A 26006-nucleotide genomic window follows, 5' to 3' on the forward strand; every position below is an offset into this window, starting at 1 on the left:
CTATCTATCTATCTATCTATCTATCTATCTATCTATCTATCTCTCTCTCTATCACATAACAGGAGGAGATATAAGAGGACAATGATCACATGTCCTTCATGCACCAGCATCTTCTCAGCCCCGCCCCCTCATGACATCACCACAGGTCCTTCATCCACAAGAATCCTCTCCAGTTCTCAGCCCCGCCCCTTATGACATCACCATAGGTCCTTCCTCATCACTCTGCAGGCTGTCTGCAAAAGAAATAGCTTTTGCAGACAGCATTAAGCCTCTGAGACCTCAGTGGGCCCCTGCCAGTGTGGGCCCAGGAGCCACTGCCCCCCCTGCACCCCCCAAATTTCGCTTATGACTAGCCTATATGAATATTTGTGTACATACACATTTACACACCCATAGAAAAAAATTATATGCTGTGCTACACTATGTATTGAATCCTGCACATATGATGAAATAAACTGCATGTTAATTGAATTACAACTAACTAGAATGGCCTCTGTATTTTGTGGATATAGCTGTGGGCCATTGTCAAGACCAACCTGAAGGCACCCAATTGTACCAAATTGGAGGAGTGCTGCTTACTCTTCTTTCTTTCATATATATATATATATATATATATATATATATATATATATATATATACACACTCACCGGCCACTTTATTAGGTACACCTGTCCAACTGCACGTTACCACTTAATTTCTAATCAGCCAATCACATGGCGGCAACTCAGTGCATTTAGGCATGTAGACGTGGTCAAGACAATCTCCTGCAGTTCAAACCGAGCATCAGTATGGTCTGAGTATGGTCTCAGCTGGTCTGAGTATTTCAGAAACTGCTGATCTACTGGGATTTTCACGCACAACCATCTCTAGGGTTTACAGAGAATGGTACGAAAAAGAAAAAACATCCAGTGAGTGGCAGTTCTGTGGGCGGAAATGCCTTGTTGATGCCAGAGGTCAGAGGAGAATGGGCAGACTGGTTCAAGCTGATAGAAAGGCAACAGTGACTCAAATAGCCAACCGTTACAACCAAGGTAGGCAGAAGAGCATCTCTGAACGCACAGTACGTTGAACTTTGAGGCAGATGGGCTACAGCAGCAGAAGACCACACCGGGTGCCACTCCTTTCAGCTAAGAACAGGAAACTGAGGCTACAATTTGCACAAGCTCATCGAAATTGGACAGTAGAAGATTGGAAAAACGTTGCCTGGTCTGATGAGTCTCAATTTCTGCTGCGACATTCGGATGGTAGGGTCAGAATTTGGCGTCAACAACATGAAAGCATGGATCCATCCTGCCTTGTATCAACGGTTCAGGCTGGTGGTGGTGGTGTCATGGTGTGGGGAATATTTTCTTGGCACTCTTTGGGCCCCTTGGTACCAATTGAGCATCGTTGCAACGCCACAGCCTACCTGAGTATTGTTGCTGACCATGTCCATCCCTTTATGACCACAATGTACCCAACATCTGATGGCTACTTTCTGCAGGATAATGCGCCATGTCATAAAGCTAGAATCATCTCAGACTGGTTTCTTGAACATGACAATGAGGTCACTGTACTCAAATGGCCTCCACAGTCACCAGATCTCAATCCAATAGAGCATCTTTGGGATGTGGTGGAACGGGAGATTCGCATCATGGATGTGCAGCCGACAAATCTGCGGCAACTGTGTGATGCCATCATGTCAATATGGACCAAAATCTCTGAGGAATGCTTCCAGCACCTTGTTGAATCTATGCCATGAAGAATTGAGGCAGTTCTGAAGGCCAAAGGGGGTCCAACCCGTCACTAGCATGGTGTACCTAATAAAGTGGCCGGTGAGTGTGTGTATATATATATATATATATATATATATATATATATATATATATATACTTTTTGTATTATTATTATTATTATTTTAAATATACATAGTCATAATCACATGTAAAACAAGGATAAAATTTATACCACACTGTGCATGACATTAAAAATTATGCGACCCTTCCACTAACAAAATGTATTGAAATTCAATCAATAAATGATAGCATAACACGGCGCAAAAAAGCACTACAACCTGTTTCATATATAGATTCATAATTTTTTAAAAAAGGGTTATTTACAACACACAGTGTATGCTGTAAAAAAAATTTAAATCATGGCTAAAAAATAATAGTTGTCTTATGACACCCCCCCCCCCAGCTTCCTCCCAAATAAATGAAAAACAGCAACTCAGTATATAATATTTACCCCTGATGATGCCATTTAGCTAGTTTAATGGGAAAATAAGTTATGGCTCTGGGAATGATGAGTTGGGAGAAAAAAAACAACTAAAAAAAACGCTGTGTCTGTAGATTTAAAAACAAACAGGTAATATTTGTATGTAACTTTAAGGGAGGCATCCGGTGTCACATCTACTGATGGCCCCTGGCACCCCTAGTGGTCCTGTGCTGGTATGGCATGTCCTTGCTGGAAGTCTGTAAACATAAAGGGGTAGATGACCATGACCATACCATGAGTAAAGAGAGAACTTTTTTTTTTTTTTTATAAATCGGAGAAAAAGAGAAAAGTACACAAATTAGAACAAAGTAATTTTTGTACTTCGAATCAGCACTGAATACAATCTTCACCCGAAAAAAAAACTAATCTGCCCCCAGATTGAATTCAATGTGATATAAGTAAAGCATAAGCGCATATACAGTATAAATACATACTAGACCTCCTACAGGACACATATAAACCCTCCTCTGGGTGTGGAATTCCAGAGAAATCATTACTGTAGATTTTATTCATTTAGCTTGATTAAAGTGTCAGTTTTTCATTTGGATTTTCTTGGGTGTAGACAGGCGGCTATAATATTAGCTGGCATGGAGTATATATGTGCTTTACATGCCAAATATTCAACTCAAACTCTCCTAACACCTGAGGCAAAACTATAGTATCCACATATCTCAGCTTTATCTTAAGGTTACATGTATGTATGCGTCCAGTGGTTTTGTACCCTTGCACGCCTCCCAACTTTTTGGACGACCAAAGAGGGACACTTGGGTGGGGGTATGCCCCTGCTCCCAATGTCCATTTGTTCAGTGCCCAAACTCTAAAAGAAAGAAAACCATAGAAAATGCATATAACTATATACAGAAAGCAGTGGAGCCTGCGCGGTACAAGGTAGAGAGATACAAAAAATACATCCTTAGTAAAGTGCAACTCACGCGTCTGCAATGTACAGTCCGTGCATAGACTCTATACTGTAAACCGGACCTTGAAACACCCGACATAATGATCCTTTATGATGCAGGGAGCTCAGAAACAGTTTAAATATTCGCACTACTCTCCTGACACATTGCTCCGGAGCAGGTGCACATTTCTGCCATGATTTCTGCCTGTTTCCGGACGTAAACCATTATACATTAAGCAAGGCTGGAGGCTATGCTTTGTCATGCCTCTCCTGCCCACTCATCAGTCAGGGGGGCTTATAACTGGCATACACTATGGAAAAAGCAAAAAACTTTCATAGCAGTTTTAATAGTAAAATACAGACAGTACTCTTTTTTTTACCCCATACCCCAGTATAAGGCCCTCAGCATATTATACACCCTATGATCAGCCCCTAGTATATTACAGACCTCACCATCAGCCCCCCAGCATATTACACCCCCACTTTTAGACCTAAGCATATTGTAGACCTTAGTATCAACACCCCAGCAGTACATTGTAGTCAATCAGTAAGGAAATAATTCTATACAAAATGACACGGAGACATTTTTCTTTAGAAGAAGAAGCAATGCTTCCTTTATTAAAGATATTTGTTAGAATTTTATTGGGGAGTCTTACACGGGTGTTAGCTGCAATGCACCTGGACTTAGACTGTATAACAGTGACAAATCCAGCTGAAAATCACAAGTGCAAACTATGGTCGCTAACACCCCTCTAACAGCCCCCAGCGATAGGCAGAGGTCGTATATTCTATTACATAATACGGCTGGCGGCTCTTTTGGCTACAGTGGAGTGTGAACCTGAAGAGTCACCGCCAAGTGATCCAGAGGAAGGCGAAGAAAAACCCCGGAGATCTCAGTCTCTGGGGAAAAAATAATTCCTTCCTGACCCCACAAGTGGCGATCGGATGTGTCCCTGGATCACGACTATCATCTGCCTACCGCTGCTGAACGCGGCCTATTTATGGGGGATTCTAGGGGAAACGCCGTCAGGTGGTCTTCCTGATGTAGACATCTGTCCTCACGCAGGCAGTCTTTCTTCCACAGGCGGTCTTCTTCAATTCCTCTTCGGCTCCTCTTCCAGGCTTTACCAGCTGTAAATACTCAGAATGATAAGGGGAAAAAAGGGGGGCGGTGGGGGGGACTCTCACCTTGTATGTATACAAATGCGGTCTTCTTCAGCTCTTCTTCCAGGCTTTATCACCTTTAAATGCTTAGAAAAAGAAACAAAAGGGGGGGAGAGACTCTTGCCTTGTATGTAAATGCAGGTGGTGTTCTTCAGCTCCTCTTCTAGTCTTTACCAGCTGTAAATGCTGAAAAAATAAGCAATAAAAGGGAGGGGGGTAGACTCTCACCTTGTGTATATAGGTAGGTGGTCTTCTTCAGTTCCTCTTCGGCTCCTCTTCCAGGCTTTACCATCTTTAAATGCTGAGAAAGATAAGCAAAAAAAAGAGGGGGGAGAAGAGACTCTCACCTTGTATGTTTACGCAGGTGGTCTTCAGCTCCCCTATTTATGAGACATTCTAGGGGAAATGCCGTCAGGTGGTCTTCCTGATGTAGACATTCATCCTCATACAGGCAGTTTTTCTTCCACAGGTGGTCATCTTTAATTCCTCTTCGGCTCCTCTTCCAGGTTTTACCAGCTGCAACTATTAAAAAAGATAAGGGGAAAAGGGGGGGGGGGGACTCTAACCTTGTATGTATACACAGGACATCTTCTTCAGCTCCTCTTCTAGTCTTAAAACAGCTGCAAATGCTAAAAAGAGACTCTCACCTGGTATGTAGAAGTCTTCTTCAGCTCTTCTTCCAGGCTTTTCCAGCTACAAATATTGAAGAAGACAAGCAAGACAAATTGGGGGGAGAGGGGGGGTCTCACCTTGTAAAAATGAGGAGCTGGGCTGCTCAGCCAGGAAACCAAATTATGTACTGTAAGATCAGAAGAAAACTTCAAATAAGCCGCCCTAGCAGTGTGAGATTCCTACTATGCCCCTACATGATTGTGAGGTCATTGAAGGATATGAAGTCACATGGGCATGTCTAGTCTTGTCTAGTCTAGTCATGCTTATTTCCATCATGCTGGTTTCATACATGCTAGTTTTTAGAAAGCTGACACTGCAGTTTTTGTACCAAAACTAGAAGTAAATCCATTAGGAAAAAGAAGTACAAGTACAAGTCCTCCCTTTATCATTTTTATCCCACTTAAATCCTTTTCTAGGTTTGTCACAAAAACTGCAGGGGAAGTTTTCCAAAAAACTGCTATGTGTGAAACCAGCATCAAGTCTCAATGACATCACACCATATAGTGACAATTGTATCCACTTGCCCTTTGTTAGTGGAGTGTTACCTCACCTTGTATAAATGAGGAGCTGGGCTGCTCAGCCAGGAAAACAGAGTGTGGACTGTAGGATCAGTAGAAAGCTGGAAATGAGCCGCCCTAGCAGTGTGAGGTTACTACTATGCATATATGTCATTGTGATGTCATCGAAAGTTGTGATGTCACATGGGCATGTCCAGTCATATCTGGTTTACTCATGCTTATCCCCATTGAGCCTCATTGACATCTCAATTGCATTCACCTGCTCCTTGTTAGTGGCAAACAGTCACAGTTACTAGGCAACAGTCACAGTTACTAGGCAACAGTTTTCATAGGATTGCCCCATTAAACAAACTGTAAATAAGACGGAGTATATATGCATATAGGGGGCGCTCCTGTGCTGTCAGCCGCACTTATATGAAATGGGGATATGAAATCTGGTAACATGGAAGATCACCAGCGGGTACAATAAGGCGGACGCTAGGATAACAATGGTTCCCCCTCGTCTTAAGTCCAAAATGTTGGGAAATGGTTGGAAAACAATCACATAGTCGCCAACATTTATTGTAGGCCTGGTTTGTGGGGTGCGGTTTCCCCGCATAATAGACTGTGTAGCGATCCACAGGATAGCTCATCATTTACTGATCGGTGGGTGCTGACACACGGCAATCACACTGATCAGCTGTTCGGTGCCTACAATACACAGTAAATGGGGCTGGAAGCTGTTTGTCTTCAATCAATATGTAGCAGTGGCAAACTATACCGGCAGCTCTGCTCCCATTCAAGTGACTTATGGGTGAGACCCTGTGGATACGGTGAGAGGAGCTCAGAGGGATGCCTGTCTTTCCTGCTCCGACAATCAACATTTAGGATTTAAATAACAGGTTGATGCACATATACATAAGGCTACTTTAATAGTCTAAACCCTATGGGGGAGATTTATGAAACATGGTGTAAAGTGAAACTGGCTCAGTTGCCCCTAGCAACCAATCAGATTCCACCTTTCATTCCACACTTTAGAAAATAAAAAGTGGAATCTGATTGGTTGCTAGGGGCAACTAAGCCAGTTTCACTTTACACCATGTTTCATAAATCTGTATTAGTCTATTGAGATTTTTTTTTTCACTATAGCTGCCACACAACCCAGTCAGCCTGCTGCCCACAGAGCTAATACCAGGAAAAAAGCATGTGCCAGTAATATGGCCGCCCCAGGAAATAAAAAAAATAAATACAGAAATGAGATTTAAAAAATAGGTTTACTTTTATAAATTTAATAACAGGAATGAAAGATGCATTGCAATTAAAGCAGATATAAATCTAGTAGGTTATACTGTATATATACATGTGATTCTGAGAAACATGCACTGTAAATTTTAAACAATGAGAATAGGGGAAATTTACAGAGATCTTATTCTTTTTTGCTTAAAGTAAAAACGTTGGGGTCGGCAGGCTTAAGAATGCGGCTCTGAATGTCACCCAGTCCCCCAGGGTCATCCCCAGGGCTCTTCTTATCTCCTTGTTATCTGTGTAGAGAAGAGCTTTGCCATTCAGTGTATGCTTTTCTATCATCGATATATATTTTTTGAGCTTCTTCTTTTGTATATTGAGCTTGCCGATCTAAAAAAAAAAAAAAAAAACATACATAAGATACATAGGGTTTCTATTTTGTAACATCAAGAGCTATTCTTTTGCCACATGGTTAACCATAAGATTATGGCCATATGTAGTGGAAATGCTGAAGATTTTCCACTTCAGAAAATTCCCTGGCCAGCAAGCATCAGTGTGTGTACAGGCTCTCCTACCGGCCACCTAATCTGTAGTCATTTATTACACTGACAGCTCCCAGCTCCATGATGTCAGAGTTGGTGTAGCTGAGCTAAGCAGAGAACAGCAGAGCACAGGCCAGCAGCCATGATGCCAGCCCTAGTACTGCTGGTGAAGAGGACCAATCACAGTAAAGAAGTCCACCCACTGAGGAAACCAGGAGGTGGAGTAATCTTTAATCAATGTGAAAGGTAAAAATGGGAGGGGGAAATAACCCTTTAAGATACAGGTGACCCTACCCAAATATTTATGCTATGGTCCAAATCAAACTGTGTAAAACAGAAACTGCTGTAAACTGCTCAGAGCGACCAATCACAGCTCAGCTTTCATTTTACCAGAGCTGAAAACTGAAGTGAAAAGTTTTTTTTGTTTTTTTTAAATACACAATATACACAAAAATATACACAAACAAAACTTTATATAGAAACTGTAAACATCAATTTACTAACCGCTTTACAGACAGCGTCCGTGTCCATCTCCAATAAGGCCAGCCGACTCACTATCTTATCTTTCTTGAACCTTAAGAAGTTAAAACTACCTTGTAGAAGCTCGATCTTCCTTTGGATGGTAGGATCTAAATTAACCGTGAATTTCCTTAATATGTTGGCATCTTTCACAGTGAACTTAGAATCCTTAAGCAATTTGGAGAAGATATCTGGATCCCCATCTAACTCCAGAAGCTGTTTGAGACTCTTCCTATTAGCATGTAAGGCCTCCAGCGACATCTCGTAAATATCCCACAGTCTTTTTTCAAGGTATGCTTTATGTAACTCCTTGGCACTTTGTTGCTCATCTTCAATGCACTGTAGTATCCAGCTGAGAGAACACGGCCATTGGGCGCCCATTATCACCCACTTCAGCACCTTAAATTGGATCTTTTTCCATTCCGCATCCTTGATCATCAGTCTAATGGTTATGCCAATGGTGTTCACAATCCTTCTCATGTTAATAACATTGTCGTTAATAAATTCACATTCTTTAGATTTCACGGACTGCAATGCTTTATTTATTGCATTTTCTGGATTTCGGCTATCGATAACTTCTTGCTCTTGGTTTTTTATTTCATAATTTTCATTATTCTCAGGAGATTTAGCTTGGTCCCCAATTATATTATCTAAATGCTTGGCTTTAGTATGGTGACTCATTTGCGGGATAGAAAAGAGTAATGTTATAATACGATTTAGGAACAGGTAACCATTGTTGGCCATGCCTTTCAGGAGATCGGATTTTTCGGCACATTCAACAATGATACCAGGGTCTACAGCCAGGATACATATAAATGGAGCATCTGGATTAGAAAGCAGAATATCTACAGCATGTAAGACCTCCACCACTCTGTCCGGCAAGCACTTGTCCAAGTTGGTGACCTCTATGATCACTCTGATCTCCTGCTTTCTGTATATTTCCATCATCTGAAGGTAAGAGGTGATGATCTCGATCTCTTTCTTGACATCACTCATGAAGCCCAACTGGGAGCTCATATCTGTCCTCTTCATTTTCTGCATCAACTTGCCTTTCTGAGTCACAATGACATTTCTTATCACTTTAAAAGCCATGCCAGAGAATAACAATGAACTTCCACCACACATTGCCAAATCTATATAAAATATATAATCTGTAATACTGTCATATTCTTCAGATTCTCCAAGAGAACTTACATAGCCGATATTGATAGAATATGGCCTAAGGCCTGAGTCACACATCCATTAATTCGGTCCGGACATACAAAAAGAATATGGACCCATTCATTTCTATAGCCCTATACACACATACGTGTTATGCGCGTTTGTTATGGATGTGTGTTGGAGTCGTCATCTGTTCTGCAAAAAAGGTTCCCTAAAATACATGAGCGGCAGCACAAAGCTGAGAGATATGCCTGTTCATCTCTGTTCAGAGCGGTGTAAGGCTGGGTTCACACTATGTTTTTGCAATGTTTTTTTCATCCTTTTTTTTTTTTTTTGCAAAAAACGGATGCATTTGTGTATCTGTTTTGATCCGTTTTTCCATTGACTTTCATTATATATAAAAAAAAAAAACGGACCTGGGTTTTTTTTAACGGACACAAAAGTAAGGCCAGCTACGTTTTTGTGTACTTTAAAAAAAACGGATCCGTTTTGATCCGTTTTTTTTTCAATGGAGGTCAATGGAAAAACGGATGCACACAAATGCCTTATCCCTTTTTTTTTTTAAAAAAACAGATGAAAAAAAAAACCGATTGCAAATACGTAGTGTGAACCCAGCCTTAGCAGTATACAAATATACAGACAGTCCACAGAAAATCTATACATTTGGCAGAGGTCTCAGCACCCATACCCTAGGGGTATATCTTGCAAATATATAGTAGGACACCCTAACAGTGATAGTGTATTTTAGCACTGGAGATGATTGAATTTCCTAAAATTTATTTGTGATCCATTTATTGAATTGGACATTGTATTCAATTTTAAGTCCATTTCATTGCCGATTGGGATTCAGCTATACGGATTCACTGGGCCTGGGAATTTAGAGTGTCAATTCAGTGTACAAGAGTAGGGACTCTGGCCTTTGACAGGACTCCCTACTACTGTATGTACATTTACTGGGCAAGGTGCAGCGCCCGGGCAGCCACAGACATTACCTGATCTGCAGGTAATATTTCACAGCTCCGTGTATAGGAGCAGGGACCCCTGTCTTTGACAACAGTCTGTGCTCTTGAACATACTTTCTGTGGTATTAGTATTGACATAACAAATGCCAATTTTATTGTGCCATCAAAAATATTTGTGGGTATGCTAGAACAGAAAGTGGTGTTCTATGCTTCCATGAATGTCCATGAGCTTGAACCTGGTCATACATTCTAGATAAAAGTCTACTAAACCTGATTATTTCAGCAGGACTGGGCAGCCATCTAGCCTCCAGAATATTTCCTGAAGACAGAGAAGGATAAGGCATGTCGGATGTTAACTGCCTGATCTTTTTGTTCTTGGGGTGATAACCGACCACCAGGACTATGGAAACAGCTTAAAGGGTTATCCAACTGTCTCTGGTGATAACTTCCAAGACCACACCAGGGTGGGTGCATGTTTTGGGCAATGTTCAAAAGCTGGCCAACATTACTGATATTGTGGCGACATCTGGCAGATAAGGGACACTGCCTGCATTAGGTACTCCCTTCTCCTCTCAGAAATTACCATCTCAGAGGAGGAAGTGCATTGTCGGAGAGCAGAAGAGGCAGCTTGCAATCAAAGATCAGCACATTTACAGTAATAACAAAGCAAAACACTTTGCTTGCCAGATAACCCCTTTACCACCCCCCACCCCAATTTAAAGTGCAAGCATATTTGTAGCCATGTAGCACATGTAGCCATCAAATCAAACATTAGGAGAGAGGGCCAGGCTCACAACAGCTTGCAATCAAAGATCAGCACATTTACAGTAATAACAAAGCAAAACACTTTGCTTCCCAGATAACCCCTTTACCACCCCCCACCCCAATTTAAAGTGCAAGCATATTTGTCAAACGTGCAAGCATATGGACCAATCAAGTGAGATAGCTGTTGGATAAACACCTCCTTAGCCAAATAACTAATCTAATGAACTGTACAAGCTTTATTTCCCAGCTGAAAGTAGTAGTCATGACAGTCTAGGCTAGATCGAGACTACATAGAGCAATTTCATTTTTACATGTTGCTTATTGGGTTTTTGACTATTGCCTGTATGCACAGCGACCCTGTGGTGTGTATTTTGTGTTGCAGTTTCATGGTAATATTCTTATTCCGGTAGATATAATTGGGGACATCGGCAATTTGTTGTTCACAAAGAGCAGATGGTAAAAACAATTTAGGGGCAATAGGTCACTGGCAAAAATCTTTTAGGTTTTGCCATGTGAGCAGAGAGGGGGCATGGCCTTGCGCACATGGAGGAGTGTACTCCCCATGCATCAACTAGACTAAAAATCTAAGGCTTCTACAAATTTTAGTAAGCTAAACAAACAAAAACCTGTGTCTGCTAACTAATACATAATAAAAAAATCACAGAAAAAAATAGTTGTAAGACAAATTACATTAAAGAATGTATCTATTTACTGGTCTTAAATGGGAGGGGGGGAAGCATCTAATGCGGCCACCATTTTTCTAAAGCATGACCCTCCTCTTGGTCAGGGCATTCTATCAGTCTTTAGTGGGCTTTACTATACAGTATTTACACACTAGTTACTTTTACTAGTTCTATGTAGGAGATATCTAAACTGAATGGGGATAAGCTACAAATGGTTGGATTTTTTGAAAAAGTGAAACCCAAAGTATAAAGTGTTTCCTAATCTACAGCTTCCATGGAATACAGAAGGTAACACATTCATTATTCATAATTAAACTAACTCTTTTCCATAGAACTAAGTGCGGCATACACTTCCCTCATGAAGTGTGCCAGATGTCTCCAAGCACCGATGGTCTATAATAATATTTATTTGTATAGCGCCAACAGATTCGGCAGCACTATATCTATAGCTTGTTTTCTACAGAACTTAACCATTGCTGTGGTTTGTGCCAGATATCTTCAAGCGTCTTGTTCTTTATTTACATCGACTTCAGTAACAACCAAAACCTATTGTAAACTGGCCAGCGTAACTTAAGAACTCAGACTAGACATGAAGAACTGTCACAGACTAGGACAATGACTTCTAAGATTAAAGCCTATGAGATAAATATAACAAAAACACTATAAAATATAGCTAGATGGTGTCATACCTTAATTTTATATAGTGCCAACATATTCCACAGCAGTTTACAATTCTGGGGTTCATATATTGGTAAAATCGTATATTACAGAGAAACACATGTAGCCATCAAATCAAACATGAGGATAGAGGGCCAGGCTCACAACAGCTTGCAATCAAAGATCAGCACATTTACAGTAATAACAAAGCAAAACACTTTGTTAGCTTGGCAGTCGGCTTATCGTCAGTCTGTCTTTTACCTCAGTGCCACTCCTCCCTGGGTGCCTGGAAAAGCTGGATCCTGTCCTGGGAAACTTCTCCCAGGACTGAATCCAGCTTGTTACGGCACCTGGAGCGGGGCAGCACTGAGTTAAAAGACAGACAGTTGATAAGCCGACTGCCAAGCTAAGGAAGGGTCTGTGTAATTATTGTAGATTCGCTCATCTCTTCTTACAATCTATAAGGCTGGGTTCAATACTTTATTCCAGAAAACTAGTGTAAAAACATTGCAATTTTTTGCACAAATGAACAATTCATTAAAAATTTGCAACTATTTTACACCTTCAAACCATTGATAAATGTCCCAAGCCCCGCAAACATAATTTTGATCAATACTTTTAGCGAAAATCAGTAGCGGCCCCAAAAACACAGAAATGACGTGGACAACCTCAGCACAAAGTGCAGTCATAAATTGTAGCTGAAATCGCCACCATAGATTTGTAAAGTGGCAATAACACATTTGCAAAATACTGTCCATGCTCAGACAATATTCTGCAGTCTGGACCTCAGAGCTCCCGGCATCTGGATTTATGATGATGCCAGGAGCTCAAAACAGTTTGACTCTTCATTCTACTGTATTGACTCAGCCGCAGACATGGGAATGCTGCTTAAGGCTGCCATGTAGCCTCAGATTTGCCTTGTGTTTCTCTACATTCATCTGGTGGGGGGTTTACGTAAAACTGGTATATGTGAGATGCTTTCAAAATGAGAACCTTGCTACCATCTTCTCTGGTCCCAGAAGAGAAGTTAAAAGACCCTCTAATGAGATGGGGAAAAGGATATGCAAATCAGTTCTCTGGCTCCCACTTTTGGAGGTAGCTTTTCCTTCATGCCATTGCTTATGTTGCTTTAGAAAGCCTCAGAACATGACTATGGATTTAAGCAAGTCAGATAACGACCCCAGGAGAAGCGACCCATCTGTAAACAGCTGTTTCACACATAGGCATTCAAGAGAATGATAGCTGACCTCAAAACACTGCAGAGACACAATCACGTGCTTCTCAATGTCAGTGAGCTAGTCAGACCTTCCTCTGGGAAGGAACAACCAAGCCAAGAGGGATCTCCAGTCAAGGCGGCCATTTTCCAACAAGCCACAATCAAAAAAATGACAGGGCTTGCGAAACACCTCAGCAAGGTATCCATCCACAGATAGGTAGGTGTACCCCGAAACAGCTGTCTGTGGATGGATTTTGATTGTGGCTTGTTGGAAGGTGGTCTCCTTGACTGGAGATCACCCTTGGCTTGGTTGTTCCTTCCTGGAAGGTTTTGCCAGCTCACTGACGTCGGGAAACGTGATGGTGTCTCTGCAGTATTTTTGCATATTCCACACACAGACATGCCATTTTTCTCAAGGAGAAATATTACCTAATACCTCAGTTACGAGTCTCAAAACAAAGCCACATATCCTTCCAGGAAAGAACCTAGTAATGGCATGGCTCCTGTACCATAATAAGTGGTTCCCTGCAGCCAATATTCTACTGAATTACGAGTCTGATGATATGCCCAGGGACAAACGAAAGCCAGGACTTTGGTATTTCAGGACTATCCCAATATCCTTCCAGGGAAAGAACCTAGCATAGGCATGGCTCGTGTACGGTCCTTCCCTGGGATATCTGATTAGTCTCATGTTTTGAGACTCGTAACTGAGACTCCGCAGACCTTTTTGCATATTGATCTTTTACAGGGGGCAATACACCTAGGATTTCACTGTATTGAGCGATTTAACCAGCGTCCAAAAGTGTCTTTTTTTGTTTGTCTCCCTGATATCAGTGATCTGTTTCCCACTAATGACAGTGGTAAAATCCCAAAGGATATGCACCAGAAAGGACCTCTCCTCTTTCAGTAAAGATTCCACTTCATAGACACAAAACATATATTTAAGAAGTTAACAATGTAGGTTACGGTTTCTTCTAACCTTCTTTTATAGAGCACCACAAGCTCATCCAGGCTTGGAACATGTGTTCTAGATTGACTTATAATTTTTTTTTTTCGGCGCTCAGCGCCATTTTCGTCTTGCGCCCGGCCCCCGCCAGTATAATGATGCACCTCTATAAAAATCAACAGGTCTGAGTCACAGAGGGGATGGGATATACTTACGCTGGGGGCGCTGGGCGATGATGGAAAGAATCGGTCAGCATTCTGAAAAAAGGACTGGACCACACCACACTGGCAGGATAATGTAAATAAAAAAAATTAAAAAAGCTGCACTATTGGTACATTCACTTTAAATGCTCCCCAATCCTTGTTCCAATTGCTGTTGGGAAGACAATGAGTAAAGCAACAATGTGTCTTCCTGTAATTTAATGGCATGAGGAAACTTGTTTTCTGTTCCAGCTAACTGGATGTACAGCACCACAACAGAGTAATTCTTTGTTAGAAGTCTTTTTAGGTCCTGAATTTTAGTACTGTCCCTACTTCCCAGAAAAGAGTACATAACAAGCAAACTGTACACAGGTCACCACGGCTTCTTGCTGTATCTATTCTATTAGTTCCAAAAATGTTTACTTTTCATGAAGACCCCAAGACCATCATCAGGGATGGCAAAAAACCAATGTCATATTGTACAATAATGTCTCCAAACAAGGATTACCTTGGCACTACTGATTTAAATGTGTACGCTGGCCTGCTCTGCTACTAGTCTACCCTCTGGAATCAGTGGTGCTCAATCATCCACACAAGTCCAATTCATCAATGTGTAAATCTTCCAACGGATAAGGCACTCACCAGCCCAGAGGAAGCGTGCACGTCAGCACGCGAAACAGGCTGTCGCTAGTTCACTCATTCGACCGCGTTCGAATCACCTATTTGATTAGCATTACTCTGGATATTAGCTGGTGATCATAATAATCTGACTGTACAGTATATAAAGTTAATGAAACACATAGGATCTCATGTATTAGAAAGCAAAAATACATTTATTTACATTAACAGTAAATAAGGGAAGAGGAACCAATGTTATATTGTACAATATGCAACGTCCTGTGGAAAACACATTGGTAAATGGTAAAGAACACATCACATACATAACTCACTGCACCATGTCATTCTAGGGACTGATTTTTCTTAAAGTGTCACTGTTGTTTTAGTTTTTTTTGCAGAAATCAAATAGTACAGGCATTTTTTTTTATAAAGTTTTATTTAGAAAAGTTAATAAAACAAATCACAAATCATTTAACATTAGTTCAATCTTCTCCCTCAAACCCTCCCCCCCCTCCCCGGGCAGAGCTGGGGGGGGGGGGAGAAAGAAGAAACACACTTTATTCATAACTTCCATAGAGTTCACATGCTTTCTTCCACGCATTAATATTTGGGGCCTTCTTAGACATCCACCTTTTCACTATTTGCAATCTGGCGATGAAAAGCCATTTACTTAAAAGAGCCCTTTTTTTCCTATTACAGTTAAGACTGGAATCCTCCCCTAAAATTATAAGTTTTGGATCCAAAGGAATACTAAAATTTAGAGAGGACTGAATTTCCCTTACTACGCTTTCCCAATAACCCTGCAGTTCCGAACAGGACCATAGCATATGTAACCAACCCGCTGGCTCTCTACCACATCTCATACAGTTAGCGGTTTCTCTCTTCCTTATCTTATATAAAAAAAAGCAGGGGTATAATAAATTCTATTGACTAAATTAAATTGTATTATTCTATTATATTATTTGATGACACCTTTTTTATATTTTTTTAAAACTGACATCCATTGATCATCCGATATACTCCCCAACTCTTCCTCCCATTTTTTACGACTCCTTACCTGCATATCTTCATATTTTACATCCCTCAGACTTTCATATAATCTTGATAATCCCCTTTTTTTCCTCTCTGTAAATACCAATTTTATTGTAACTGGGGTATCCTGTACCATAAATATCTCTTTATTTTTAGTTGTTATATTCCATTAACAAATAAATCACTTATTTGATTTATACCCGCTTTACTATGCTCCACTAGTCCCCCTTAAACCCCCTTTTATCTCCAAAACTTCTTTTACTTCTTTCCAAGTCCGAAACAATAAGTGTACCGACGGGAACAAACTAAACTTCTTATCCTTTAATCGACCTGATTCTAGAAGCTCCCAGATGTTCTCATACTTTCCTTCAGATCCAGCCAGAAAATACTTGTACCATATCCCTTTATCTTCTTTCCAGATTTTATTAAGTTGTATATCTGGAAGGGCAAATCCTCCTTTATCATAGGGACTACAAAAATTCTCAATCCTAATTCTCACCCTTTTTCTAGCCCAAATTAATCTAGTCATCAGATTTTCCACTTTCGTGAAGGTATTTTGGTCTATACCACCATACCAAGACTGAATAACACCGCCATACCAGACCTGCTTGCCTACCTACCAGTCTGCTACTGCATGTACTAATTATATATATATATTATATATATATATATATATATATATATATATATATACACTCACACACACATACAGCCTGCTACCGCATGTACTATCTATCTATCCAGTCTGGCACGCTTGAAAAAGACGACGGAAGGTCGTTGAAACGTCGCACTTTGACTTGTATGCTGTGCTGCACCATCATGAAATAAAACCACTTTAGTTTTCACATGAATCTGGAGTGCTGTGGGCGATCCTTTTTGATATTTAGTGGAGGTCTTGGTCAAAACTACCTGCGGGCACCCTACCACTGAAGTCGTGCTGCTCTTTCATACCTAAGACTGTATATATATATATTGTGACAATCTGGGGGATACTCACTTGCTGGGATCGCCATCTCCTGGGCCTGAGACGGTTGGCACATCACAAATTGCAGTCCAGTCAGTGCTGTATGCTTTATACTGACCTCAGTCAGCTTTATTTATCCATTCAAAAAACACAAAACATAGGCAACACTGCCAATAAAATAAAACCTAGGCCGTCTAGCCACTGACTAACACCACAGCTTCCCTAGCTGTCACTTATGAGCCTAATGCTCAATATCACCAGCTCCACTGGTCTCACCCAGACTTGTCTGCAGCTCCCACAGGCCTAGTGCTGCCTGTTCTCCCACCCTGGGAGTCTTCACCTGGGAAGCTCCAGAGTCTCTAATAGAGCTCCACCAGGTGGTTTCAGAGCCTCATTAGCTCTAGGGCTGGAGTATCTGGACCAGGAGCTTCACCTGAACTCCAATTCCCACTCCAGAGGCATAGAACTGCCTCTTACAGTCCCACCATGCCACAATATATATAGAATATATATCCAGTCTGGCACTGCAAGGTAAAATGGGACAATTGTAATTATTCTAACCAGGGGCGTAGCTAGGATTCATGGGGCCCCATAGCAAAAAACTGTATGGGGCCTCATGAATCCTGTAGGGCCCCCCCCCCCCCCCCCCCCCGCCAAACACAGACAATGACGCACATATACAGATACGCCACTGACATAAACACATATATACGCTGTAATGTGATTACACTAGTGCTAATGTATACACCATGAGTAGACTGTAAATCATCTCAGTGTAATAATAAATACTCAACCAGAAATAAAAGCAAATGCAGCAGATATTAGTGGGTTCTTTTATTAGAGTCCAGCATTAATAGAAGCTGCTGCAGAACATCTTTGGGAGCAAACCTGTCAATCACTTGAGAAACTACTGACATACACAAACACACATATACACCAGTGTTACAGACATTGCTGACATACACACACACATATAGCCACAGATACATACACATACTGACATATAAATATATACACAGATACATATATACACACACTGACATATACATATACCCACAGACACATATATACACACACTGACATATACATATACCAACAGACACATATATACACACACTGACATATACATATACCCACAGATACATATATACACTCACTGACACACACACAGCACTTACAGCTCCCAGGCTTCCCTCCCCCCCCCCCTCCTCCTCCTCCTGTAGTCCGGGCTGATCTTCACATAGAAGTATTGAGGACCTTTGGGTCATGTGACCCAAAGGTCCTTCATCCCTCTCCTGTGCCGTCTGGCAGGTCCTGCTCCTCTGTTCAGCCCACTCACCCGGCACTACAGTGAGGGGGCTAAACAGTGCAGTGGCGGGTCCCTCTTCCACTGGACCCCTGGGGGAGCGGGGTACCCACCATGAAGGCAGGGCAGGCTTTCTCGGGTCGCCTTCCCTGCCTTCATTGTAGCTACGCCACTGTCTGTAAGCCTCTGTTATAGCATTCCTTATCCATCTGGCGATGGTACTCTGATACTTTTTTGCCCTTATTTTTGCCCTGGAATTGTACAAATAAACTTTAATCTATTCTCCAGGGAGCTGTAGTTTCGATGTATTGGAGTACTGCTCTTCCTACATTCAGAGTATGGAATTTTTTCTCCAGATCGTTTTTAGGGTCTGGGCAAAAAGAAGGCAGGATGATGTCCTGGGACTTATGGAACTCTGTAACCACTTTAGGTAGGAACGAGGGGTCTGTTTTTAAGATCATACGATCCTCAGAAATCGTGCAATAGGGTTTACGGATAGTTAGGGCCTGGATCTCGCTCACCCTTCTTGCAGAAAAAATAGCCACTAGAAAGACAGTCTTGTAAGAAAGAAGTCTATTGTTAAGTTCAGAAATGGGCTCAAATTTGGTGCTTGTTAAACCCTCTAGGACCACATATAAATCCCATGCTGGATGAATAATCTGAGGTTTGGGATTAATTCTGGAGGCTGCTTTGATGAACCTCTTTATCCATCGGTGGTCTGCTAGACTTTTGTCGTATATGGCAGATGGAGCCGAAACCTGTACTTTTAAGGTCGCTGGTTTGAGACCCTTGGATAATACGGCCTGTAAGAAATCTAGTATCTGAGATATATTAGGTTCAGCAGGAAAAGGAGGTGGAGTTTTGCACCAAGCAGAAAAAACTTTCCAGACTTTCAAATAGATGGAGTTTGTTACCTTTTTCCTGGTTTTCATCAATGTTGATATTACACTTTCTGAGAGACCCTGGCTCCTCAACATTGACCGCTCAGGATCCATGCAGAGAGATGTAGTTTCGCTGGATCCGGATGGAATATCGGGCCCTGAAATAGAAGATCTGTCTGATGTGGAAGGAGAACCGGGTAATCTAGGGCCAAGATCTTTAGAAGTCCGAAACAGCTTCTTTTTGGCCAGTACAGGACTATGAGGATAACTTTTGACCTTTGGTCTCTGACCTTCTGTAGTACTCTGGGTATCAGAGGTATTGGAGGGAATGCGTATGCTAATTTTACCTTCCAAGTTTGAGTTAGCGCATCTATTGCCGTCGGATGGTCGGCTGGGTTCAGGGAGTAAAAGTACTTTACTTTCCTGTTCTTTTTTGTGGCAAATAAATCGATTTCGGAAAGTCCCCAATGATCCCCTAGTTGATGGACTACTTGATCTTTTAGACACCATTCTCCCGGATGGATCTGGTTGCGGCTGAGAAAATCCGCTTCAGTGTTCTCTGTCCCTTTTAGATGGGTTGCCGATAGGGACAGAAAATGTGATTCTGCCCAGGAGAGAATCTGTTGGGAGACAGACCACAGATGGTTGTGTTTTGCACTCCCCTTTTGTCTTAGGTGAGCTACTGTCGTGATATTGTCTTACAGAATGTGAACATGTACCCCGTCTAGGATGTTTTGAGCTGCCAGAAGGGAATACTGAACCGCTCTCAGCTCCCTGAGGTTTGAGGGGTCTCTCATATCGTCTGGATTCCAGACTCCCTGAAAGAAATGAGTCCCTGTTTGAGCTCCCCACCCTGTCTGACTTGTGTCTGTTTTCAGTATTACTTTGGGATGAGGATTCCACTGTACTCCTTTCTCGAGGTTTATATGACTCAGCCACCAGTGCAGTGATTGTTTCACCTGTGGAGTGAGGGCTATCTTTTTGTCTAGCCCTGATGGTTTTTTGTTCCATACTCTTATGGCCCTATTCCACGGAACGATTATCGTTCGTTTTCGGACGATATCGACCGCTACGGACGATAATCGTTCCGTGGAATAGGAGTGCAACGATCAGCCGACATCGTTCATGTCGGCTGATCGTTGCAGTCGCTTGTTTTTCAACATGTTGAAAAACAAGCGACTGATATAGCAGCGATCTGCTGCCGTCGCTCCGTTGAATAGGAGCATCGGCAGCAGACGCTGCTATATCCTATGGGCTGCCCGGACGATCAGCGATCCTCCGAGCAGCCCCCCCGCAGCTCCCCGCCGCCCCTCCCGCACTCACCCGCTCGCTGCCGCCGCGTTGAATAGCGGTGGCAGCGAGCGGCGAACGAGGAGCAAACGAGCGCTAATAGCGCTCGTTTGCTCCTCTAAAACGACCCGTGGAATAGGGCCATTAGGATCTGGGCCTGTAGGACTCGGGAATGAGCCTGACTCCATGGCACCGCTGGTATACACGATGTCATAGATCCCAGCACTGACATTGCTTCCCTTACAGATGACAGAGAGCTGTTCTTGAATTCCCTGATCTTTGTGAGGTGCCTTATGATCTTTTCTTCCGGGAGAAAAGACATCTGAAGACTGGAGTCCAAGAGGATTCCCAAGAAAACTTTCCTAGAAGATGGAACCAGGTCTGATTTGTTTTCGTTGATGATCCAACCCAGTGAAGATAGTAGACAGCGGGTTGTTTGCAGATCCTGATGGAGTTTCGTCTGAGAATCTGCAATTATCAGAAGGTCATCTAGGTAAGCCACTACATTTACCCCCTGTAGATGGAGAAAAGACACAGCCTCTGACATCACGTTGGTAAAGATTCGTGGGGCAGATGAAATGCCGAAAGGGAGAGCCCTGAATTGGAAGTGGCAAATCCTTTTGTTTATTTGTATCGCAAATCTCAGGAATTTCTGAGACTGAGGATGTATTGAGACATGTTAATACGCGTCTTGGAGGTCTATGGAGGCCATCAATGCGTTTGACGCTATTAGAGGAGTGGTGGATTTTATAGACTCCATCTTTAACCTTGCATATTTCACAAATTGATTTAGAGGTTTTAAATTTATAATTAGGCGAAAAGTGCCGTTTGTTTTTTTTTACAAGAAATAGATTCGAGTAATGACCAGATCTTCTTTCTTTTAGAGGTACTGGAGAGATGACTTCCATATGGTGTAGCTTCCGTACATTCTCTACCAGCTCTGTTTGTAGGGAATTTAAAGACTGCCTGGATATGGTGAACCTTCGTGGGGGGGGATGAGTGAATTCTATTTGATATCCCTTTTTGATGATATCTATTACCCAGTTGTTCTCAGTAATAGAGCCCCACGCTTCTGAAAAGCCTTGCAGTCTTCCCCCTACAAAACAAACGTCACTGTTTGTCCTGGGAGGCTTTGGGGTTGAAAAAAATATTCCTCCCCTTGCCTCCTTTCGAATAGCTCCAACTTCCCTTCCCTTTGCCTCGATAACTCTCCTGAAATTTAGGCCGTTTGTATTGTTGTTTCTTAGTTGTGCTCTTCTCTTCAGGTAGAGCTTTCTTTTTGTCCGCTGTCTTCTCGATAATTTTATCGAGAGGAGCTCCGAAGACATATTCCCCTTCGAATGGTATACCGCATAGGTTGGATTTTGCGGTGTTGTCCCCTTTCCAATTCTTCAGCCAAAGTGCACGGCGGGCTGCGTTAGTTAGAGCGCCATCCTTAGCAGCAAATCTAATAGATTCTGCCGTGGCGTCAGCTAGGAAGGCAATGGCATCCTTTAGCAGGGGTAGGGAATCAATTATTTTTTGTCTAGGGTATTTGTTGTTTAAGTGGCCCTCCAGTTGCTCTATCCAAACATGGAGAGCTCTAGCAACACAGGTGGCAGCAATGTTATTTTTTAGCGAGTACGAGACTGTCTCCCAGGAACGTCTAAGGAGACTCTCGGCCTTCCTATCCATAGGCTCTTTCAGTTGGGAGGAATCCTCAAAAGGCAAGATGGATTTTTTTGTAATTTTTGCTACCTGCGCATCAATTTTAGGGATCTCTCCCCATTTACTTCAGGTAAGATATCTTCTTCCCCAAAGGGAAGACGTCTTTTAATTTCCCCAGGAACCTGAAGTCTTCTTTCTGGTTCCATCTATTCATCGGTTATTAGAGATTGTAAGGTCTCATGAACCAGGAAGACTAATTTTTTTCTTTGCTTTTAAACCCCTAAACATTTTATCTTTGGGTGCCATTTCCTCTTGCACCTCTTCCATTCCCAAAGAATCTCTGACTGCTGTGAGGAGGGCGGAAGTGTGGTCTGAAGAAAAGAAATGTTTCTTTATTTCCTCCTTATGTTCAATTTCTTCCTCATCAATTTCTAGATCTTCTGAGATCTGTCCTGATTCACAGGAAGATGCCGAAGATTGTCTTTTACGCTTCCTGGATGTGGATGCGATTGACCCCTCAGAAGCGGATACAGAGATCGGATAGTTAGTGACTGACTCTGTTATAGAAATTTCTTCCGCTATAGCCTGCTGGACTGGAGGGGTAGGTGTAGGGCCCTGAGGCATAGCAGGAAGTAGTGGATGGGTTATGAGGGGTGGAGGAAGAGGAGGAGGGAGTCTAGCCATTGATGTGGCAATCTCATCTTTCATCATCTTCCTAATGTCCTCAAGGAAAGCTCTGTCTTTTTTAATAACATCACCGATACATGAGGGACAAATATTTTTCCTGCAGCTAGATGGTAATTTGTTGTTGCAAGACACGCATCTTCTAACAGGAATCTTTGGTTTCTCCTTTTTGGGAGTAAAAGTAGTTTCTTTAGTCTCCTAAGGAGAATTAATAAATTTCAGACCAGTGATGTCACTATTAGTAAGTGAAGAAACCAGCCCCCGGTGACAGTAGTCTAAAAACTACGGACACGGATCACTACAGTGGAAAACATACATGATTCCAGAGAGAGAACTCACAGTATAACTATGCAGAGCTTGCATTGGAAGCATGCCGGACTGCAGAGTTTAGCACACGGAAGCGGCTAGTGCCAAGTCCATACTCACTGTTACCGCAGTAGCAGGCTTGTCAGACGTGGAGGGATCCATCGCTGAAGCAGAGACAATCCGGTCCACTCCTGCCGGTCCACTCCTGAATGACGCGCGCGGACTCCCCAGCGTGCGACTTACAGTACGCACGGCGTCTGACGTCACTTCCGGCGTGAGGACGCCGACCGGAAGTGCGTCATTCCGCATGGACGTCGGGCCTGCGGCCTGTCCTGAACGCGGATATCGGCCCATCCTGAAAGTAGACGTCCACTTACCCTCCCGGTAGCGGAGTTTGGTGCCCGGCATCTCCGGAGACGGCGAGAGGTTCCAAGGAACGACGGAGCCGCTCCTGCCTGAGGTTTGCTGCCGGACCACTGGGGAGGAAGGAAGCCGAAGCCCCGATCGACCCCGCAGCAAGTTAGTAGAAAAGTAGTAGTTATCACAGAGGGGATCTCTCCTTGCCTTCACGCGGATCCCCTTCCTCTTGTGCCTGTCCCTAGGGTACAACCTATCCTCCTATGGTGCCGTCGTGAAGGTGAGGAGAGAAAACAAGAGTGATATCTTTACGTGTTTCATCTTTTTTTCAGCCAAATATTGGGTATTGTTAGTTTAATGTGTCTCTACAAGGCATATAACTACCAGAAAAAAGTGACTCAGTGCAGAAAAGACAGCTTGACGTTTTATCCTATCCCCCATACCTCTAATGTTCCATGCCACGATTTTAGTGGTCATCCGCCCCCCTTAAATGTAACTGAAATATATAAGAAAAAAAAAACACCCACCCAGCTTCTACCCCGCCCCCCCCAACAACTTTCCACTAACCCTCTCACCCACTACAAGCGTGGGCAGTGGGTCACTCTACTATAATGAGTTTTAAACACCCCCCCCCCCCCCCCCAGCACGCTTTATATTTCAATCAGAAAAAAAAAAAAACATTGTACAGGTCTATTATTTCCCTATTTCAGGTCCTATGTCCATCCAACTTTCCACATCCTCCGGGGACTGAAAAAAATAGGCCTTTCCTTCAAAAATAACCCGCAATTTGTCAGGAAAAACCAACGCATATTGGATTTCGTTTATCGGTAACCGCTTCTTTACATTAAAAAACGTCTTTCTTGCCTTTTGTGTTTCAACAGCGCAGTCCTGATAAATAGCAACTCTATGATCCTTATACAACACAGTCTTCAATTCCCTGGCCTTAGTCATTATGACTTCCTTATCTCTGAAGAGGGAAATTTTGGCAATTATGGGCCTTGGATAGTTGCCCACTATTACTTTCTTTACTGGTATCCTGTGGGCTCTCTCTCGACCATAAACATTTTTGATAAACAGTCCGGGAACTGTGCCGACAACCACTCCTGAATAAACAAAGTTGGATTGTTTTTTTCCTCTCCTTCGGGAATTCCTGTTATTCTTAAGTTCTTCCTCCTTGACCGGTTTTCCATGTCCACCAGTTTCTCCTTCATCTGGGTATTACTTGTAGAAATTCCACGTCCTTTTTTATTTTATTTACATCATCTTCTAGCAGACTTACATCTCTCTCTTATTTTCCCTAATTCATCCCTAATCAATGATATTTCTGCGTGCATAGTCCCCACCTGTTGTTTTAGGTCTTCTAAGGATGAATTACTTTGGGTGACTGCCGATAGAATTTTTTTCCAATGTGACCCCTGGCTCAGTTCCTTCACCTAGTTCTTGTTGTGTCTCTCTCGTATTACGTTGTTTACCTGTGGCTTGACTAGGAGAATTTTTTTTTTCCATTTTACCTGGACCTTTATCCTCTTTATAGGGCTCTCTGACTTTCTTGCTTTACGGTTCATTGTGCCACCTCAGGAGACAATTGTTTATACAACAGTGCCCTGACGATCTCCCAGACGATTGTCTGCAAGCGTTTATTTCTAGATTTTACCCTAACAGTCTCCTAGACAGTTATGCGATGATGCACTGGCAGTCTCTCAGACAAATATCAGGAGGCAGTTATTTATGCAATGATATACTAGTGTAAAAACATTGCAATTTTTTGCGCAAATGAACAATTTCATTAAAAAATTGCAACAAGTTTACACCTTCAACCATTGATAAATGCCCCACCACCCGCAAACATAATTTTGATCAATACTTTTAGCGAAAACCAGTAGCGGCTCCAAAACACAGAAATGTTTTATTATAGATTTTTCTGTGTTGGTTCCACTCCTGATTTTGGCCAAAAATGTGGATTAAAAAAATGAGCTCTAAAGAGGGGGCGAATACTGACCAAAATAATTATATGTGAACCCAGCCTAAAAGATACCAAAAAATACAAATTTAAAGGGGTGTTCTGGTGTCTTATGGAGTAGTCATGGAGTAGACACTTTCATTATGATCACCCAGGTACATGACAATACACAATGTGAGTGCCTGGCTGCCAAGTGAAGCATAATGTTTACACAAACTTTTTTGCGCAAAAATGTACAAGTGTGGCAGTCTGCACCAAACATGCCACAGGGTGGGGAAGTGCAGTCTTAAAGGGACGTGGACAACCTCAGCACAAAGTGCGGTCATAAATTGTAGCTGAAATCTCCCCCAGCCTCAAGCCACCATAGATTTGTAAAGTGGCAATAACACGTCTGCAAAATACTGTCCATGCTCGGACAATATTCTGCAGTCTGGACCTCAGAGCTCCCGGCATCTGGATTTATGATGATGCCAGGAGCTCAAAAACAGTTTGACTCTTCATTCTACTGTATTGACACAGCCGCAGACATGGGAATGCTGCTTAAGGCTGCCATGTAGCCTCACATTTGCCTTGTGTT

At 42.3% G+C, this 26006-nt stretch overlaps 1 protein-coding gene across 1 annotated transcript; it reads right to left on the minus strand.

Moving 5' to 3' along the window:
• Positions 1–6928: 6928 nt before the first annotated feature.
• Positions 6929–8886, minus strand: LOC138766443 (NTPase KAP family P-loop domain-containing protein 1-like). The gene is made up of 2 exons (XM_069944036.1): positions 7780–8886; positions 6929–7123 (listed from the first exon to the last, which is right to left on the minus strand). The coding sequence occupies exons 1-2, from the start codon at positions 8884–8886 to the stop codon at positions 6929–6931; spliced, it is 1302 nt and encodes a 433-aa protein (XP_069800137.1).
• Between the last annotated feature and the right edge of the window lie 17120 nt (positions 8887–26006).

Source organism: Dendropsophus ebraccatus, chromosome 10, assembly GCF_027789765.1.
Source record: "Dendropsophus ebraccatus isolate aDenEbr1 chromosome 10, aDenEbr1.pat, whole genome shotgun sequence".
NCBI classification, from domain to species: Eukaryota; Metazoa; Chordata; class Amphibia; order Anura; family Hylidae; genus Dendropsophus; species Dendropsophus ebraccatus.

What these genes read in the sequence shown, in the direction of transcription:
- LOC138766443 (XM_069944036.1), bottom strand. Translation starts at nt 8,886, where the DNA reads ATGGCTTTTAAAGTGATAAGAAATGTCATTGTGACTCAGAAAGGCAAG. An exon ending in CGGACGCTGTCTGTAAAGCG is followed by an intron (nt 7,124 to 7,779) that starts GTTAGTAAATTG and finishes TTTTTTTTTTAG; the next exon opens with ATCGGCAAGCTCAATATACA.